Raw genomic sequence first — 20,711 nt, 5'->3', positions numbered from 1 at the left:
GCCGAGTTACCTGTGTAATGTTATTCTGTAATTGTGAAAATGTATCAGTATTTCAGTAGGAATTTCCCACACCCAGTGGTACTCTAAATCTGCTGGAAATTCTGGCATCTTACTGGGAACCCGGGGATCCTTCCCAGGGTCATGGCAGAGGAAAGTTTTTCTCATTCACTGGCAGTAAAAGTTTGGCTGAATTGGCCTTGCTCTCCTTCCCCTTGAACAGCGCTCCTCTGATGTCCCAGCCCCGGCAGAGGTTCAGTTTCAGCGCCTGGTTCATGGCATCCTCATGTTCCAGCTCCATTCGCCGTGCGGACCCTAAAACCCAGCCTGACCTGAACTGGTCACAGCAGGTCACAGCACCCTAGGGCTGCTGCTGCTTTCATGCACACTGTCTTTGCTTCTGACACCTGCGGATTTCCTCTTCTGCCAATAAGCTCAATCACACATCACAGACTCTGCTGCTGCTGCTGCTAAGTCGCTGCAGTCGTGTCCGACTCTGTGCGACCCCATAGACGGCAGCCCACCAGGCTTCCCGTCCCTGGGATTCTCCGGGCAAGAACACTGGAGTGGGTTGCCATTTCCTTCTCCACCACAGACTCTGAGAGGGAGTTAAAGCTTATCCAGTATCTTTAGGTTGGGAACAAAAAGCGTTTCAGATTCTCTGAATCTGTCAGATTCTCATAACCCGTCTGCATGTCTCTTCTTCCCATGGATCGAGTCTGTGAGGGCTGGGACGAGCACTCCTTCAGCCATGTGTCAACCCAGTGCCCAGTAAAATCGCTAGTACATGTGTGTGTGTACACACATATGTACCTATATAGTCCTTTTAACACGTGTTTGTCAAATTCAAGAATCTGTTTTCTAAGGTTGGTGCATTTGGGATTGTATTTTATTATTGTTCCAGCAATGAGTTTTATATTTTGAAAGCTTTTTCTATGAAATTATCTTGATTAAATAATGCTGTTTTCCCATTTGTATTAATTAAAAATAGACACGCTTACCAAACAGAATTTCTCAAAACTATGAAAAATCCAGCATTATTACAATGAGTTGTCTCAGCCAAAAGAAAATGGACATCTTAACTAACCAGCAAAGTTTTATCTCAAATAAAAACATAACTGCTGCTACTTATAATAGCTTCAAAAAGAAGCCCAGAATCCAGGCACTCTGGTTTTCTTAGCTTCACCGAGTTTTTTCCTTTGATTTCCTCGTATACAAATTGATTTATGTAAGAAAAAGGAGAACTTTTGATTATGGATATTCAGGTATTTGTTTTGGTATTCAGGGGATTTTTTTCCTTAAGGATTCATGTAATCTTCCTCTCTCATCTCAAGGGTATTCTTGGATATGTCACCATTTATGGCTTTCAGTTCATAGGATGTCTGTTCTTTCAACATATTCTGTGTTTCCTACCAAAACCCTGCTTTTTCCCCCACTCTTGGTAGAAAGTAAAGAAAACAAACACATAGCAAACTTTCTACTTGCCCTTTTTAAAAAATAAAAAAATAAAGGAGCCTAGGTTTTTTTCATCTTATTATAATCATTCCTTAGTTCTCAGAAAGGTTTGTGTGGGACTCCTTGCTTCCCCAACAAACAATCACATATTCCTTCCTCCTTAGCCACCAGAAAGTATTTATTTATTAATCTTAATACATAGTCCTGCTTATTAGGTATGTCTAACTCTTTCCTATATGCCATGAAGACTTTACCTTTGAACTCTGGAGGGACAGCAGCCTATACTTTCTCTTTTTCAATGAATATTAACATGAAGATAAAGATATATCCAGTGTTTAAAAATTAAAAGACACTTTGTAAGAATTTCTAAGTTTTGAGCGCTGTCCTGTTTCTGGCGGGGCTGTGGTGTGTAACTGCAGTACACCAAGGTGAAAACTCAGAGCCAGACCCACGAAGCCAGAGAGTTCCAGGAATGGAATAGCTCGTAGGCCAGCTTGCTAAACTGACCCAAACCAGGGTCTGAAATGAGACTGTTTAAAACAAAGTGCGATTGAAACTTTATTCCTGATCACTGCCTCACTTTCTAGCACACACTTCTCACCTTTGCAATAAACCTGAAGCAACCCTATTCGAGTTTTAAGGTTACCAGCATCGTTTCTTCCAGCTGTGTGTGTCCTTAAAGAAACAGAAGCCCCACATTTTGCAAAATATTTAAGGGACTGCTAGCCAGATACAGTGAGACTCACCATCACATCTAAGGAAAGAAGATAATGTAGGCAGGCGTTTTCTGTTATTCTAGAAACCAGTGAACAAAGGCCAGGGTCCGAGAGCATTTACCATAGAGTTATGTCTACAGATCAGGCCATCTGGGTGGCTAAGCACACACAGTTAAAATTTTAGATATGGGGGCCACAAAAAAAAGAGAAGTGACATTAAATTCCTTCACATGTAACAGAAAAGACAGATCCCCTCCATTAAAAAAAAAAATCTTAGATGGTGTCAAACAGAATCTTAAAAAAATCACTTTCTCAAGAATGGTGGTACAAACCACAGGTATCAATTATAATGCATCTTAACCCAACAATTTTGTGCTGCAAAGCAGAAAAGTTCAGTATTCTCCCTTCAAACAAGACACCCTTTCCTTTAGTAAACACATTTATTTAATGCTTTTCACTAAAAACAAACAAAAAAAACATTTCCCCTGTCTGAGGAATAGCCAAGCAGGCAATGGGGTAATCTTCAGAAATTCTAAGCACTTTAAACACATACACACACACACACACAAGAAAAAAGATGCATTTCAGATAAGAAGGATCAAAATTCTTGAAGTTCTGAGGGGACTTTATGCTTTCTTTTGACAAAACCATGGTCCGTGCATGGAAAGGGAATGAACGGAACTGACTCAGTGTCAACTATGAACCGCACACTCACGCGCACGTGCACTGAAGCACCTTCAAACAAACCTGGGACGTGAGCGCATTCGGTTCTTAATGGAAACCACCCACCCTGAGCAACGGACACAGGGCCAAGACCCTCAGCTCCAGCTTGTCTTCCTGCTCTGAGACCTCACCGCAAAAGGACTTCTCTGTACCTGGGTGCTCTCACAAACTTTTAGACGTGGTTAAGTTGTTGGAATCAACAAACACTGACCAACGCATTCTAGGTATCTTCTCTAGTCTCCAAAGTTACTTCTCTGTGTGTGTGTGAAATTGAGCTAAACAGCTTTTAGTCTTTTGTGAAAGGAAAATAACCCTGACATTTATTATAATCAGGCCTTTCTTAAAAAAAAAATTCTTAATTTAAAAAAGTATCTTAAATTGATCTCCTATACTTAAAGCTGTAGAAATACTTCACTGATCATTTCAATAAACTCAAGTATTTGAAAAAACTTTGATTTCTAGAAATAAACAAGAAGTACCAGGCATAGATTGATTCTAATAAGGAATGAATACTCATTAAGGGTCATTTAAAAGGAATTAGTGGCTGAATAAATTAGTGAAACTGGACGGCAAACCAGTCAATCCTAAAGGAAAACCTTGAAAATTCATCAGAAGGACTGATGCTGAAGCTGTAATACTTTGGCCACCTGATGAGAAGAGCTGACCCATTGGAAAAGACCTTGATGCTGGGAAAGACTGAGGGCGGGAGGAGAAGGGGGCAACAGAGGATGAGATGGTTGGATGGATCACTAACTCAATGGACATGAGTTTGAGAAAACTCTGGGAGATGGTGAAGGACAGGGAAGACTGATGTGCTGCAGCCCATGGGGTTGCAAAGAGTCAGACACAACTTAGTGAATGAACAAACAGGCAGCAAAATGCACCTGCTACCAAAGGCATCATTTTCTGAAACACATCATAAGGTACTGGGGCTGGGGGACAGAGTAAACGTGAAGCAGAGGTTTACATAGGATCCAGAGCCACATAGCGTGAAACTCCAAACACCTAGGAGTCAATAAAAAAGCACACACAAAAGAACCAGCAACGAGCTCATTCTCGAACTGAACGAGCAAAGACAACTGTGGTTAAAGGCATGGGGGGCCCGAAAACCTTCTTTCCAACAGATGGAGGCATTTGGGGGCAGCTGATTAGAGACCACAGCAGGGCTGTGAGGGGTCAGAAGAAGTCGGAAGCTGCCCTGGCAGGCCTGCCATGGAGCACCTCTCTTCCACCAGCAAGCCCTGGTCTGTCTCCTCCCAGTCCTGGAACAGACTGGGAACTCGGGCGGAGGCGGGGGTATGGGGACTAGGAGATGGGGCCTGCATGTGTCCGAAGGTGACCCAACTCTTAGCAGCAGCTTCCAGGACATTCTGGGTCAGAACAGCCTATCCAGTTCACATCTCTGCAGCCACATCACTACAGGTACCCGTGTCTGCAACCAGGTTCATCTGATCACCCCAAACTGTAGCTCTATTTTGGTGGTAGTCACACTCCACCCGAGGACCGCAGTCACCCCTGGAATGCCTACACATGTGCGTGTAGGTTTCACTTTCTTAAGTCATGTAGAAAACAAAAACTACAGTTATAAAACACTGTTACGACAATACTAGCTTTTATAATCGCCCAAGTGTTTACCTCTGTTGAGGTCTTTACTTCTCCACGCCAGTCTCAGACTACCATCTAGCGGTCTTTTCTTTCACCTTGCAGGGCGCCCATCAGCGTTTCTTGTTGGGCAGATCTAATGGCCATGATCTCCTGCAGCTTTTGCCTAACTCAGAATGTCTTAATTTCTCCCTCATTTTTCAAGGATAGTTCTACTGGATATAGGATTCTTGGTTTCTTTTAGCTCTTAGAATATATCAGCCTCCCCAAAGAAGTCTTCGTCTTCTGGCTTCCAAAGATTCTGATGAGAAATCTGCTGAAAACCCTACTGAGGATCCCTTGTATGTGATGATTTCTCTCCTCATCTTTTGAAAGTCTGACTATAATTGTCTCATTTTGAATTCACCTAACTTGGAATTTGCTGTCTTTCAGCAAATATGGGACGTTTTCACCATTATGTCTTCAGATATTCTCCCTGCCCCTTTCCTGCCCTCTCCTCCTTCCCATGATGTGCATGCTGGTCCACATGATGCTGCCCCAGGGGTCTCTAGGCTCTGTTTACTTTTCTTAAGTCATTTTTCTTTCCGTTCCTCAGCCCTGATAATTCCCATTATCCTATCCTCAAGTGCACAGATTCTTCTGCCTGCTCAAATTTGCTCTGAACCCCTCTAAGTGAATTTTTCATTTTGGCTAGTGTACTTTTCAGCTCCAGAATTTCTTTTTGGGTTTCTCTTTAGATTTTCTTTGTTGATATTTCCACGTTTTCACACACCATTTTCTTGACACACCCATTCCATTTCTCTGCCCATGTACATATATGATAGTAACAGTATTTTATTACCAGAGTTATTTGTGATGGTAATTTAGGGTTTTAAGCACATAGCTCTTCAAATTTGGCTGCTTAAGAATCAGTCTATCTGATTTCAGATACTGAGTTCTCAATTAGACTTCTCTCTCATTCAGTCAACAATTTCTAAAATAATTGTTGAAATGAGAAGATACCTTTGATATAAGGTGGGGAAGAGATTTTGGCCTGTCGAGATTCTGAATTTTTCTGACTGAGCACAGTCCTTTATGCAAATTTATTTTCACTGTAACTTAGGAAAGAATTTATTAAAGTGCACGAGACAGAATTACTGGGTTATTAATGATACAGCTAAATGCTACTGAGTGGCTCAGATGTAAAGAATCTGCCTGCAATGCAGGAGACCTGGGTTTGATCCCTGAGTCAAGAAGATTCCCTGGAGAAGGAAATGGCAACCCATTCCAGTATACTTGCCTGAAGAATTCCATTGACAGAGGAGCCTGGTGGGCTATAGTTCATGAGGTTGCAAAGAGTCGGACATGACCGAGCAATTAATACACACAAAGGATACTGAAATCTCTAACCGAAAGCCTATGATGATGGCAACACATTTTGGTGTAGCAATCGTCAATGTTGGCAGTGGAGTGACATGGTCTGTTCTGAATCCTAGCTCCGCGCTTACTAGCCATGTGACTCTGGGCAAATTTCTCGCTCTCTCAGCATCTCCTCTGTACAATAAGGATAATTGTGCTTCACAGGGTGGTTTCTGTGTAATTATATGACTTAATTTGTGTGAAGCACTCAAAACAAGCTTTAACTCAATAAAATTTGGATATTCGTATCTGTGAATGCTTTTTCAAGAAAGCCAGACAGTAGTACAGATAGTTTAATTTGGTCGTGTGGGCTGTCCATGGGAAGGGTACTCTGTGATGGTTAATGCTGCAGTTTGTCTACCATCACTCCTCTTGTTTCCTTGAGTACAAGTATCACTTAATTCTATATTCGCTTTTCGTAAGTATTCACATTCTTTCAGAGAGACCAAAAGAGGCAGCAGGAACAGATTCTGTGGAGCGTACTGATCTGATTCCTACCAAGAGAAGCTGAGTGGGAGAAAGGTGAATCACCCTGAACCTGTCTTCTTACTCACGCTTAATGAGATCCTCAGACCAAGGTCAAGGGGCTCAGGAAGCAGCTATAAATCATGCCACCTGACAGACAGCGAGGGGTCAGGAACGGGAGGGGCACGTGCAGAGGGGCAGGAAATCGAGGTTGATTTATTTGCATTGAGACGATTCAGGAGGGATCAGAAAGATTTATAAATTCCCCGCAGCATCACAGAAGGCGGCAGTCTGACAATAGGAACGGCAAGCGAGATGTGATGCTCGAAACAAGGGGAAGAGAGGGTCTTATCAAATTCTGTGAAGAATCTGCCTACATCTGGAACTGATGACAAAAGAGACGGAACAGATGGAAGGAAGGAGCCTGGGAGGAATTCAGATTTCCCTGTGTCTCCCAGCCTCTGGACTTCACCGAACTCCAGGCAGGCAGAACTCATCAAAATAGGATCCATTTCTTTGCAGGATACGAAAAAGGCTTCAGGGGGATAGTGAGTAACCAGGATTTTTTTTTCAAACTTTAAAATGCAATATTTATTACTTTCATAAGATAAGCAAATATCTATAGACAGTTTTAAACAATCCTTACATATGTGTTTCCTTATGCTTTACAACTGCTTCTTTTAAAACTGTCCTTAATGTCAGCAGTTAGCAGATAATACAGCTACAGGTAAATACACTGACTTGTCAAAAATTGGAAAATATAGACTTTAGACCTCAAAATCAATTTTATCTATCCATCCAACATTACAGATGAGGAAGATAAGACCCAGAGAGGTTAACTGAGGAAGCTTGTGACTTGATTTGTTAAGAAAACCAAAAGAATAAATTTGTGTCCAACACTTAGATATCAAGAGATTTATAAGTGAAGAGATTTATAAGTGAAGTACAGGCGTGTTATCTACTTACTCTTTATAAGTCAAAGAGTAGAGACTTGCAGTTATTAAATCCTGGGGCTGTGATGTACAGCATGGTGGTAACAATTAACAACACTGCACTGCATATTTGAAAGCCGCTGAGAGTCAAGATCTTAAAAGTTGTCATCACAAGAAAAAAAAAAATGTAGTGATAGATGTACACTGACCACAATACACACATAGATACAATTATGTTGCACACTGAAAACTAATATGATGCTGTATGTCAATTACATCTCGGTTTTTAAAAAAGAGCTTCACATACGTGGATTCTTGGTGTGGGGGGAATGGGTGCTTGTGTAACAGGGGGCTCATGTCTTGCACGGCCATAATGAGTTGGAAGTAGATGATCTTATTTGAAAAACAGAAACACAGGAACAGATGCAGAGAACAAACGTGGGGACACCAAGAGGGGAGGTGGGGTGTGTGTGTGTGGGGGGATGAATTTGGAGATTGGGATTGACACAAATACACTACTATACACAAAACAGATAACCAATAATGAGAACCTACTCTACAGCACAGGGAACTCCACTCAGTGCTCCTTGGTGACATGAATGGGAAGGAAATACAAAAAAGAGGAGATACATGGATATACATAGCTGATTCACTTTGTTGTACAGCAGAAACGAACACAAACTGTATAAAGCAAATGTACTCCAATAAAAAACAAAGTGCCTGCCTCCTGGACAGCTTTTGCCCAAGAAGGGACAAATGTGTGAGTGAAAATAAGCAAAGGCTGGCTTTCCTAAAGGTAAGGAGCTGATTCCATGGCTAGGAAATTCCAAACTACAAAGATGAGTCTTGAAGTCAAGATTAAAGCAGAGATTAAGCTGAGGAAGTAGGAGGCAATTCCAGCGGGGAGGACGGGGAACGGAAAACGCTTTGCATCCAGTTCCTTTCAAATAAATCTGGATGCCGTTGGCAGGAAACATGGAGCTGATCCTAATGTTTGTGGTGGTTTAAAGGAAAAAGTATGTACACTGAAGACTTAATATGTAAGAATCTAGGACTGAACGGAGGCAGGATAATTAAAACGAGATGAGCACGTTTATCTGACCAAGTCAGTACAGGCAGTTGAGTCATGAAACAGGCACTGACCAGTAATTGTCTATTCTGTCAACTTCTGGATGCAGTATATCCTAACCGGACGGGTTTCACTCGCCACAGAGGGGATAAGGGCCCACAGGACAGCTGGGAGGGTGGCTGTCCCCTCGTGGACACAGCAGGTACACGACAGGCCAGGGCTGCACACAGAGGAGGGTCCTCTGGCCATGACGGACCCCATGCGTCCTCCGAGGAATGACCGCCCTGGCCAAGCACCTGACTTCAGCGACATGTGGGGAGTGGATACACGGACGGTCCCAAGGCTGGCCTCGTCATCAGGGGCCGGCGCTCAGCGAGAGGGACACGTGTCCGGAGCGGCTGCTACAGTACTCAAGCTACCTCTGCACTTGCTGCTTGCTTTCTTTCTTTCTCACTGACATTGTAGCTTTAACTGTTTCTGTTCTCTTCATAGAACAAAAAGTCATTTTATTGCTCTCCCTTCAACATTTGAGGTCACTTAAAAAAATTACTTAATTTTAATTGGAGGATGATTTCTTTACAATACTGTGGTGGTTTTGACATATATTGACATGAATCACCCACAGGTGCACGTGTGTCCCCCCATCTTGAATCTTCCTCCCACCTCCCTCTCCATCCCATCCCTCTGGGTTGACCGAGAGCACCGACTTTGAGCGCCCTGCTTCATGCATCGAACTCACACTGGTCATCTATTTCACATATGGTAATATACATGTTTCAATGATATTCTCTCAAATCATCCCACCCTCCCCTTCTCCCACAGAGTCCAAAAGCTTGTTCTTTACATCTATGTCTCTTTTGCTGTCTTGCATATAGGTTTGTGGTTACCATCTTTCTAAATTCCATATATATGCATTAATATACTATATTGGTACTTCTCTTTCTGACTTACTTCACTCTGTATAACAGGCTCCAGTTTTCTCCATAGAGGTCACTTTTTAAAAAAAAATTATTTATTAATTGGCCCCGCAGCATGTGGGATCTTAGTTCCCGAACCAGGGGTGGAACCTATGTTCCCTGCATCGGAAGGTGGATTCTAAACCACTGGACCGCCAGGGAAGTCCCTAGATGTCCCTTTTAAGCTAGTTTAACACTCAGATGAATGGGCTTTCCCAGCTGCTCCAGAGCTGGTGGCCAGGGCCCAACACTGGGGACAACAGGGCGCTCAGTAGGTTGCATCCGAGAGAGCCCGCTCAGGGGCACCGCTGTCCGCTAGGTCTGCCCTGGGCACACACCTCCTCTGGCCTGAGACTGGTGTGTGGGTGATGCTGAGCCTGGCAGAAGGAATCTTGACGTCACGGGGAGCAAACAGTCACGCACGAGGGCCCTGTGCTCAGAGAGTTCAGCCCTAAGTCCTGGCGTCTTCAGTCCCGAGGATGGGGGGTGAGTGAGGGAAGGGAGATGAGCACACATGCAGGGATCAGACCTGCTGATGTGACGATGAGCAAGGTCCTGAACACAGAGGAAGAGGGAGACAGGCCTGGCAAGGACACACCTGTCTGCCTCTTGGGGGCGGAGGCGGCAGGAGACGAGCAGGCTCTGCTGTGATGTCTCATCTGCTTTCTGAGGTTACTGTGGTCTTCCCTAGAGCTGAGCAGAACCTGGAATCGCACAGCACGTATTTCTCCACGTCTCGGTGTTTCCAAACCATGCCCCCTCTGTCACGTGTTCCTGTCCAGGGCTGAGCAGTGTCTCATGCAGGAAGACACTGCTATCTGCTGCTCACTCACTGCCCAGGTGGCCAGCCCGCAATGACCCTGACGCTGTAGGGCAGGTGGACGTGGCCACCAGGATGAGGGGAGTGGCGGTGGCCCCACTGAGACAGGTTCTAACGTCCTGACTGCTCTCTCCCCTCCCTGATCGCTTGCCTAAGGGGGAGCCAGCCCCACATACTGAGCCACCCCACAGAGAAGCCCAAATGGAGCAGAGCCCAGGGCCGTGGGAGTAACTCTGGGAGGAAGCCCTGTGGCTCCAACCACAGGCCAGATAAGTGCAGGCCTGACCAAGAGCTGGACTGTGCGCTCACAGGGGTCTCAGGTGAGAACAGCCAGCCTGGGCCGGTATCCTGGGCCTGCATGGCAGCTGTCGGAGCCCTCAGCTCTGCCCGATGAAGCCACAAGTTGGGGGGGCACTGTGAAGCTGGCCCATGTGTCACAGCAGCTCTCTGGGACGGGTCACCTGGTAACTAGGTGGTGGGCACAAGTTGGTAACGGATGGTTACTTAATGCATGACTCACTGAATTCAGATGCTTTTCCATGCTGGACCTATTGAAAATACTTGGGGCAACAGTAAAGTACCCCTTTTCCATTGAGAACTTGAGAGATCAGGGAAATTAAGCAGCCTGGTAATGCTCAACACATAAGACACACACAACGTAACAGAAAACTAGAAAGGATGCTTACGGAAACACCCGACTGAAGAGGACACGGTCTCCAACTTCTGGAAGCGCCCTGTGGGCGGCCGGAGGGGAGGGATGCAAGGAAGGAGAGTGAAAACCACGGTGAAAAGACTGCAGGGACAGAAGGTGATGTCTGGCCTGGGACAGCAGACCAGAAAGCCAGAGACCCGAGCAGGCTTGGGCATCAGCTTGCTTCCCCCGGGGGAGACACCTTTCTGCAGGACACGCACCGGGACACCTCAGCTTACCATGCAGTTGTGTGGGACTCACTGCTCGTCTGGAGATCTTGGTTCTCTCTGGAGACACTAACTGATCTCCACTAGCTGTCCCCTGATGAAATGGGTTGGGGGGTGTGGTGCGGCAGGGGTGAATAATATATAGACATACAGATACAGGGTAGCTCACTTGAGTTTTCTGCAGCCTTTGCAGAAGTACAGGCGTGTTATCTACCACCCCTCAGACTCCTCAGTCAGCTGAGCAGGCTCATTCATTTGAAATTCTTCTACTGAGTGTAACAGAAACTGATCATTTGTTCAGAAAATATGACATAAGGACCAATTAGAATTAATCATGGCTGTTAAAATGAGACAGAATGAGCAATGTGGGACTGCATGACAAAGTGATATTTTCTTTGCTCAGTTTTCTCGTGTACTATGAAAGAAGTCTTTTTTTTTGGTCAAACTAGGTGATCTGAAAATGCTTATGTGGCAGAATTCTTAGAAATGCTGAATAAAATAGGTGAACCTTCCACAAAGGGGAAGCTTTCCTGACCCTGCGTCACCAGCACCCAGAAGAGGGTAGAAGTTCACAGTGACTCCGTCTCTTAAGGGGATGATGGTTCAGGGGTCCCAGTGCTTAGTGGGTATTACCTACATAAAAGTGAAAGTTGCTCAGTCGTGTCCGACTCTTTGCTACCCCATGGACTATACAGTCCATGGAATTCTCCAGACTAGAATACTGGAGTGGGTAGCTTTTCCCTTCTCCAGGGGATCTTTCCAACCCAGGGATTGAACCCAGATCTCCCGCATTGCAGGCGGATTCTTTATCAGCTGAGCCACGGGTATTACCTACATAAGCTGCAAATATTTTTGTTCATGAGCACTGGGTTGTTTTTGCTGGTCACCCTTCCATCTTGCAGAAGGGGACATCTTCTGGTGTTTTTCTCAGCAAAATCAGTCACACAAATAAAGTCTATTTATAAGCAATTTTAATGTCTACAAACAGAGAAAATTTCCTTATTGCATAAATACTGATTTCTGCTCATTCAAACGTTAAATATTACGCTATCAACTGATGACTGATCCTCTAGAAGTAGAAAAGAAATTCCTTAACTTGAAAAACTCCTTTCTACTCCAGTCACTTCAGGCAGAAGAGCAATCGTGGGCAGCTAAAGTGCACAGGAAGAGTGAGAGAGGGGGAGGACATGAGGAAGTGGGAGTGGACCCTGCGAGCGGCACAGGACTGGCCACTGAAGTGGGCGCAGCACAGATAAAGAGGATTTCAACAGTCAGCTTTCTCATTACTTTCAAAGGGGAAAACATTTTCCCCCAGTTTAAAAGCTGTGGTAAAGTATACATAAAATTTACCATTTTAACCCTGTTTAACTGTATAGTTATGTCTGTTAGGTGTATTTATATTGTTGTGCAACCATCATCAAAGAGGAGATTTCTAGCTTTTATTTTCACAAATGAATGGGCTCACACAAGTATTCAGCATTAAATTTGGGGAAGGTTTTGGGTGGAAGAAAAAAGGGCAAAACGTTTCTCTCACTGTCAGAGCTTACCCAGCCTTGAAGAACAGGAAATTAGTTAAATGAAAATATACTTAGTGCCTTCTACAGAGAGTGTCTGATGGGATGTAAAAAACCAACCTTCTCACCAGTCGGTGGTAAGAGCACACCAGCTCCACTCCACTGCCGCCTGCCCTGACACGTGGCCTCTGGACCTGGAGGCACCTCTCAGGACTCTGACAGCCCTTGAAGATACCCCCCAGCACTTGCCAAGGCCACATAGCGGTCAGTGCTATGGACCCCTGGGGCCTGACCCAGAGAGATGTGCAGAAATAAATAAAAACCATCAACAACCAAAAACACTTCTTTCAATTCAAGTGGGCAGAACTGCACTAATTTCCTCCAGCCACTGTAAAAGTTAAGAAACATTCTCCAAAGATGTGTGACACCTCCTCAACCAGTCCTCTTACCAAGAAGGCTCTGTGCTTCCTGGATGGAGCCAGAGGCTTGAAGGCTGAGGTCTCTGCTCGGGAAGACGAACTGGACATGGGTCAGACGTCTGACCTGCGTGCACAGCTGGCAAGGATGCAGGCGGCCCCCACCCCCTGTCCCCCATCAGTCATACCTGCTGCTTCAGCTGCTGTACCAGCCGATCCTTCTCCCGCTTCAGGGCGGCCACTTCCTCCTGCGTCTTCTTCTTCGAGGACGACAGTTCCAGGAGAGCTATGTTGGCATCTTTTTCACTGATGGCGGCCAGAAGGGCTTCCTGCCTGCGTGAGAGAGAACACGCCCAGACTTCAGCCCTCACAGCCATCCTCTCGGGTTACTACCACCATTACCCCATTTATGGGGGTTGAAGCTAGGTCTCAGAGTACACAGCTGAACTTGGGGTTCAGTTCACACCTGAACTTGGGGTCTGGGCAGAAATCCCATTCAGGTCCTCTCGACTCTAAATGTTTTTATCAGGTCATTACACTGACATCTGAATAGAGAGTTCTTTAGATCCAGTTGCAGTTAAACTTGGAAAAGTAAACAAAGTTCATTACTTTTTTTTTTTTTAGGTAAGAACTATTCTGTCATTTACAAGTTTTACTGATTTGACTCATCCTTTTGATAAGTATTCTGTGGCTTCCAGAGAAACCAGGTACCACTAAAACTGAACACATTTTTATGTACATAATGTATAACAAATAGCAAACTTAGTAAACAGGATTTAGGAAACCAGCCAGCGATTCCTGGGGCATCTATGGATCTCAATACAAAGACGTTTCCAGTCAGGGCTGTATTTTTCATGCCTGTTCTCAAGGCGAGAACACTGAAGAGTACATCAAGGCTGTATACTGTTACCCTGCTTATTGAATTTCTGTGCAGAGTACATCATGTGAAATGCTGGGCTGGATGAATCACAAGCTGGAATCAAGACTGCTGGGAAAAATACCAACAACCTTTGATATGCAGATGATACCACCCTTACGAAAGAAAGCAAAGAGGAACTGAAGAGTCTCTTGATGAGGGTCAAAGAGGAGAGTGAAAAAGCTGGCTTAAAACTCAATATTCAAAAAATGAAGATCATGGCATCTGGTCCCATCACTTCATGGCATAAAGATGGGGAAACAATAGAAGCAGTGACCGATTTTATGTTCTTGGGCTCCAAAAATCACTGTAGGTGGTGACTGCAGCCATGAAATTAAAAGATGCTTGTTCCTTGGAAGGAAAGCTATGACAAATCTAGACAGCATATTAAAGAGCAAAGACATCACTTTGCCTACAAAAGTCTGTCTAGTCAAAACTATAGTTTTTACAGTAGTCAAGTACGGATGTGAGAGGTGGACCATAAAGAAGGCTGAGTGCCAAAGAATTGATGCTTTTGAGCTGTGGTGCTGGAGCAGACCCTTGGGAGTCCCTTGGACGGCAAGGAGATCAAACCAGTCAATCCTAAAGGAAATCAACCCTGAACATTCATTGGAAGGACTGATGCTAAAGCTCCAATACTTTGGTCACTTGATGCAAAGAGCCAACTCACTGAAAAAGACCATATGCTGGGGAAGATTGAGGGCAGGAGGAGAAAGGGACAACAGAGGATGAGATGGTTGGATGGCATCATCGACTCAATGGACATGAGTTTGAGCAAACTCTGGGAGATAGCGAAGGGCAGGGAAGCCTGGTATGCTGCAGTCCATGGAGTCACAAAAAGTCAGATATGACTTAATGATTGAACAACAACAACTGGGCTTTATTTGGCAATGATCTGCACACTTTGAGACAACGATTTAAACTCTACTGATTCCAAGTGGTTTAGCTAACAACTATTTTTGGTTCATATCCAGAAGGAAAAAGTGGGATTTTAGGGTGGGGTGGGATGTTGAACTAAGAAATTTACAAAATAATCAGAAGGAAGCTGGTGAACAATTAGTCTCATAGTCCAAATGCATTCCTTTGGAGCTCATCTTTTAGGGAACAAGTCATCTGGAAGAAGACAGCTTTGATTTACAGGAACTATATAAGTGGCCTGAGCTTTTGACCCGAGGAAGTGCTGAATCTGAGAAGGCACTGCCCAAGTTTAACCTTGCTTCTGTCTCTTGTTAAGATAATTAGGCTTCAATAGCAGTCATATGGAAGAGTTTTAGTTCAGCCACAAACTGGAAGGCTCTCTTTTGAATGTTCTGACAAGGATATTCCGTATTTGGATGGGGAGGTCTGGGGAGCTCTGAACAAGCGGTGCTAACAAATGGAAGATGTAGGTCAGTTTACATCACGGAAATGAAGATTTGTTTAATGAGTCTTGCTGTTGGAAGGGAAGATTCACTGACCCCAGGATAACTTTCCACTGTCCCCACTTTCTGTGACTCTAAGAAATGGCAGATGGCTTATCCCATGAAGCTCTAGTCGACACCAAAGGGATAACGACAGTCTAAATATATCCACTGACCACTTGAAAAAAATATGTTAAGTGGTGAAATGAGCTTAAAGGTGAAGGAGTTCAAGATGGTCTCACTCTGCGGTTTCCTGCTGATTGCTGTCATCTGTTCCCTTTCGGGGAGCGTGGAGACTGACAAGCTGGAATGAGAAATGCACTTTTTCAAGAAGGGGGCTGCGTTTCTGTGCATCCAAGTCAGAATCACACATTTAGCAACAGGCAAGTAACAGAAGATGAGTGAAAGAGAAATTATTCTGTCCAGTTAGACCAAGTCATGAGAACACTTGCTGAATGCCAGACAAAAGGCCACGGGATCTGAGTTCCATTCTGTGCTTAAGGAAATAAGCACGACAATATGAAATACTAATAAGCAGGCTATGTTGTTGAAGCATCTTGCCTGAATTGAAGCATCTTGACTCTTATAAATGGTATGCTTGGCCAGCTAATGTGGTAGAGTTAATCTCTGGGGTAAAATGTCACATTCTCCAAATGCAATATAACAGATGACAACTCAGATTCTAAATTTTAAAATAAAGGATGTGGCATTGGCGTCTGGGCTATTGGAATGGTGCCTCCTTAATAAGATACATGTTTTGTAGACTTTTTCCTTTTTCTATACGATTCTATACGAATTTCTATAAAATTTCTATAGAAATTTTATGTCATTGATGCTATTTACTTCTTATTGAGTGTTGATTATATAGCTCATTGATAATATGTTATGAACTGCACAGAATCAAATTTTCTCTCCCAATACCCAAGGCTCTCACCCTCTAAAAATTCCCTAGCAGATTAATATATCACTGTCCTTTCCATTTTAAAAGTACACTCTGGATATTGATTTCTTACCTGTGTATGTGCCTAAAAAGGGCAATTCATGGTCAAGAGAATAAAAGGTTTTGATCACATATTGTACATATGATGATGTTAACTCCGTAATGTCAGTATCTTTTGTGGGTTTATTAGTTTTGGGGTTTTTCTCTTGCTTTTGGAAGAGGACAGAGATAGTATCAGTCTATCTAAATTTTGGTAAATTTGCAATGGACACCACAGGGGAGAACAACGTCTTGAAAATAATTTGGGGGATGGGCACAAAAAGTAAAGCTGATAAACAGTAATTCATCTAATTTTTGGGGAATAAGAAAAAGTCTTGTTCCCTCAGTAAAAGTGATAGTAAAGACAATATCAGTAGGTAAACTTCCATGGCTAAGCTTTACAGGGAGCATTCAAGTGTCTAAATTAAAATTTTAAGAATACCCTGCATTTCAGAGGAATGGAATTTAGACTGAAAAAAAAAAAAAAAGAAAAACAGCAAAAAATTTTATTTTAGTAACCATCTATTCTTAATATAATTGCTTTGAAAAACAAGCTACTTTCTGACAACGAAGTCACATCCATTCACTGGAGAAAAATGGAAAGGTACAGAAAAGTATGAAGACGAAAAAAATAACTGAAATGGTTCCTTTCTAATCAGAGTCAATGACTTGTGATCTGAAAGTCAGCTATTCAACTACTACTAAGGCTTATTTCAGAGAAAATGAGCTTTGGCGGGGACGGATAATCGACCTCAGCAGCTTTGCTAATTGAAGGCTCTCCACAGAAAAGAGCACTTGCTGGTGCTACAGAAATGAGACTCCTTCCGACTTCAGCCCCCATAAGCCGCAGGAGTAACACATAAAACAGACAAGGGAACATACGCAGGCCACAAGCCCAGAGAAGGCAGACAGGAACCAAAACGCTCTTCCACCCAAATTACTCCCCTTGTTCTGTTAGTGGCTTTTCCTCAGTTAAAAAACAAAAACTGAAAAATGTGCACACGAAATCCTTCAAGGTGATTAGTGACCCCCCACTGCATGACCAACAGGCCACCTGACCTGCATAATGAGGAGGCAGTAACAGAAATCCAACTTTAAGTCATTAGTCTGGTCACTCCATCCCTGGGGCTTTAACGACCAGAACAGTTGAACCTGTCCTTTGACCTGTGAACGCTAACAGAATCAAGATGTCTCAACAAGTTCAGCTGTGGCAACTCAGCTTCAAGAAATGGTAAGACCACCTCCTCTGTCCCCTCTCTCTTCCAGCAGATTTCAGAAGCAAAAGGCAAAAACCCATGCAAGTGAGGGTCAAAATCCTCAGGCGATTCCTGCACCTTTGAGGACGACCCATGAGCCCTCTCTCACTAGTGAATGAGAAATAACCGCACTGTCGGAATGACGGTGACTAGTAATTTAAGAGTCCTAGATAAGCCTGTGGGTGTAACATAAACACAAGACAGAAACGGAGTAAGAATGGAGGCATGTTAGAAGGGTTTATTTTTCCCTCTTCCTCCAACTGGGTATTTCAAATGGCCTGATTACATCATCATGTTTCATAAATTCCATAATCCAGAAAACCCCCCGAGAGCAAGCGGATGAAGCAACGACTAGACTGGTGGCTCTGGATGGACCACTGACAAGGATGTGCAGGCAGAGCCGAATCTACCCCAATAAGATAAATCTGAAGTCCTGGTTCTCTCACAAAGGCCCCCTTTACTCGAATTTAACCAATTAACTATCCAGAGTGAAATCCTCGCTCTTCATTTCACTTGGTGAGCAGGTCCCTTCAGCCTCCCTTGATGGAGGTCTCGAGGAGCATGGCGGAGACACCAGCTGCAACAGCTCAGTGAGCCTGGCTGGAGTGCTTTGATCTTCCAAACTCTGGTTCCCGAGTGTCTTCTGTTCTCTCCAGCCGCCTTTGCTAAGATACCCAGAACTACCAGAAATGTAAATGTCAACACCAAGTCACATTTTTCAGCCATTATGACGAATCTCTCATTCAATGTTAACTGAATCACCACACTCTGAGGCCCACAGACTGGCAACACTGAAACGATCTGACTTCCTCTTTGTTCCCCAGAACCAATACCCAAGTTTGGCTGGATCCTCCTTTTCAATAGTTTTTAACGAGCCCACTGCTGTGTACCTGGCATGCTCACTACTGTGGTCCCACCTGCCTTTTATCACCGGCCTGCGAGATTCTTAAAACGCCTGCTTTGACTTCACCCCCTTCTCACTGTCCCACCTCATCAGGTTTTTTTACTTCACATCAAACACCTGGGCCTAATACCGGACCAGCAACGATTTTCAACCCACTTTTTCATGAGTGTCCGCCAAGGACCATGCATTTCCACGTGGGGTCATGCTCCACCTGACAGGCCTGGGCTCTCTCCTGGGCTGCTGCTTTCTCTCTGTCCTGCACGCCCCTCCAGGGCATTCACAGTTCAGGTGAAGGGGCAGCTGCACTGTGGGTGTCCTTCAACCCTTCTCCATGTACAGGGTCTTTAAAGTTTCCTTTTAACGTTTCTACGAGTTTATTGGTCTCTGCATTTATTTGGCTTGCTAATTTTTTGTACTTTTTTTAAGATTAAGTCTGTCCTTTTAGGGCATCCCTGGTGGCTCAGTGGGTAAAGCGTCTGTCTGCAATGTGGGAGACCCAGGTTCGATCCCCGGGTTGGGAAGATCCCCTGGAGAAGGGAATGGCAACCCACTCTAGTACTCTTACCTGGAAAACTCCATGGACGGGGGAGCCTGGTGGGCTACAGTCCATGGAATCACAAAGAACTGCACACGACTGAGCAACTTCACTTCTTTTAACTGTGAGATTTCAGTACAACGAATGAGATGAAACAAAAGTGCTAAGTGCCAATAAATCGTATGGGCTGTTAAGTACTGAAGTAGGTAATACCCCAGACAGAAAACTGCCTTGGGCTGAAGACATGGGAATTGAGTGGGCCTATTTTGGCAGAGATAATAATAAAGACAGAGAAAGTGACATCGATAGAAGCAGTCACGTGAGGACACACTACATGACTGGATGAGTGGGTTTCCACAAGGAAGGACAGACTGAGGGGGATGCTGAAAAGGTAGCTTTGAACTGGAGCACAGATGGTCTGGGATGGCAGGAAGGAGTAAACACAGGCTGTGAAATTCTCGAGGGTTCTAACCAGAACCCGGCAAACAGAGGGTACTCAAAATGCTGAAGAAGAAATGATCTGATTTTGAATATAATACAGAAGCATCAAGAGTTCCAGAAAAGTAGAGTAAGGTCTAGAGAGGCAGACTCAGAGGCAAGGAGAGAGGAGATGCTTCTGGAAGCAGAAGGGTCAGGAGGCTGTTGCTAGAGATGCGCCAACTCTCACGTTACAAACATGGTTTAAAGGACAAGGAACAGAATGCTGGCTGACTCCGGATTCCTGAGCCAATAGGAGGACTGGGACAAACCACTACACTAGTCAAAGAATATGGGACATAGAATCGGTACTGCATTTCTGCTTTGCCGCTGGAAAGAAACTTGCAAACATCACTGAACATAGACTTTCTTAGGACACTTGGGTCCAGCAGCACATGCTGGGGCCCCGGCTCCCGTGACCTGCTCCTGGCTAGTGGCCAGGCCTCTGCACACACAGCTGTGCTGCCTGTCCCACGTCTCCACCTCCTGAAACAAGGGGGAGAGACTGATCTCTGCTGAGAGACACACTGGTGAGAGAAGGGGAAGAGACGTTATTCTGGTATAGACGGACTTCAGTATTTCAGAAGTCTCTCAGAAGAATCAAAATTAACACAAAGGCAGAAACTGCTGGTAGGTGGAGCTCAGTAAGATCGCCTAGAGGAGGGCATGGCAACACACTCCAGTGTTCTTGCCTGGAGAATCCCCATTGACAGAGGAGCCTGGCGAGCTACAGTCCATGGGATAGCAAGGAGTCAGACATGACTGAGTGACTAAACTCAGTAAAGGAGACTGACTGAACAATATTCTGTGTAGGAAAGCTGAATTCAGTTTTTCTTCTCACTTTTTTCTGAAAAATAAACATTTTGATATATCCAATCCACCACAGATTACGACAATTTTGGAAAACCCGACTTTTATTGTGATACTGATACTTCGGTTATAGAGCTTTCTGCCTGCTTCTGAAAAGGGCAAAAATTTGATGACTGTATCTCCAATTTGTGTGTGTGTGTGGGCACAAAACCCAGAAACCTGTACCTTTACCATTTGTTTAAATATAAAAATGGTAATCTAATGCACAAAGAAGTAGAAAGCAGATCAGTAAGTGCCTGGGACTGAGGGTTGGAGCTGCCGAATACCTGGAAAGGGACATGAGGACCTTTGGAAGTGGAGTCCAGCTCGACTATGGTGGCAGCTGCACAGTGTACACATTTGTCAAAACTCACCATACTGTACACACGGGCACCATAAATACGGCATAAACTA

At 44.3% G+C, this 20,711-nt stretch overlaps 1 protein-coding gene across 9 annotated transcripts in view; it reads right to left on the bottom strand.

Moving 5' to 3' along the window:
- ERC1 (ELKS/RAB6-interacting/CAST family member 1) overlaps positions 1-20,711 on the bottom strand; it is a 267,450-nt gene that overhangs the window by 51,300 nt on the left and 195,439 nt on the right. For all 9 annotated transcript variants that reach the window (XM_019961732.2, XM_070788689.1, XM_070788687.1 and 6 more), the window contains one exon: positions 13,170-13,314. In XM_019961732.2, coding sequence (XP_019817291.2) covers positions 13,170-13,314 — 145 coding nt within the window. The remainder of the gene's footprint in view (positions 1-13,169; positions 13,315-20,711) is intronic.

The sequence above is a fragment of the Bos indicus genome, chromosome 5 (assembly GCF_029378745.1).
Source record: "Bos indicus isolate NIAB-ARS_2022 breed Sahiwal x Tharparkar chromosome 5, NIAB-ARS_B.indTharparkar_mat_pri_1.0, whole genome shotgun sequence".
Lineage (NCBI taxonomy): Eukaryota > Metazoa > Chordata > Mammalia > Artiodactyla > Bovidae > Bos > Bos indicus.
The sequence above is the reverse complement of the archived record's forward strand: the minus strand, read 5'-3'. Positions and strand labels throughout refer to the sequence as shown.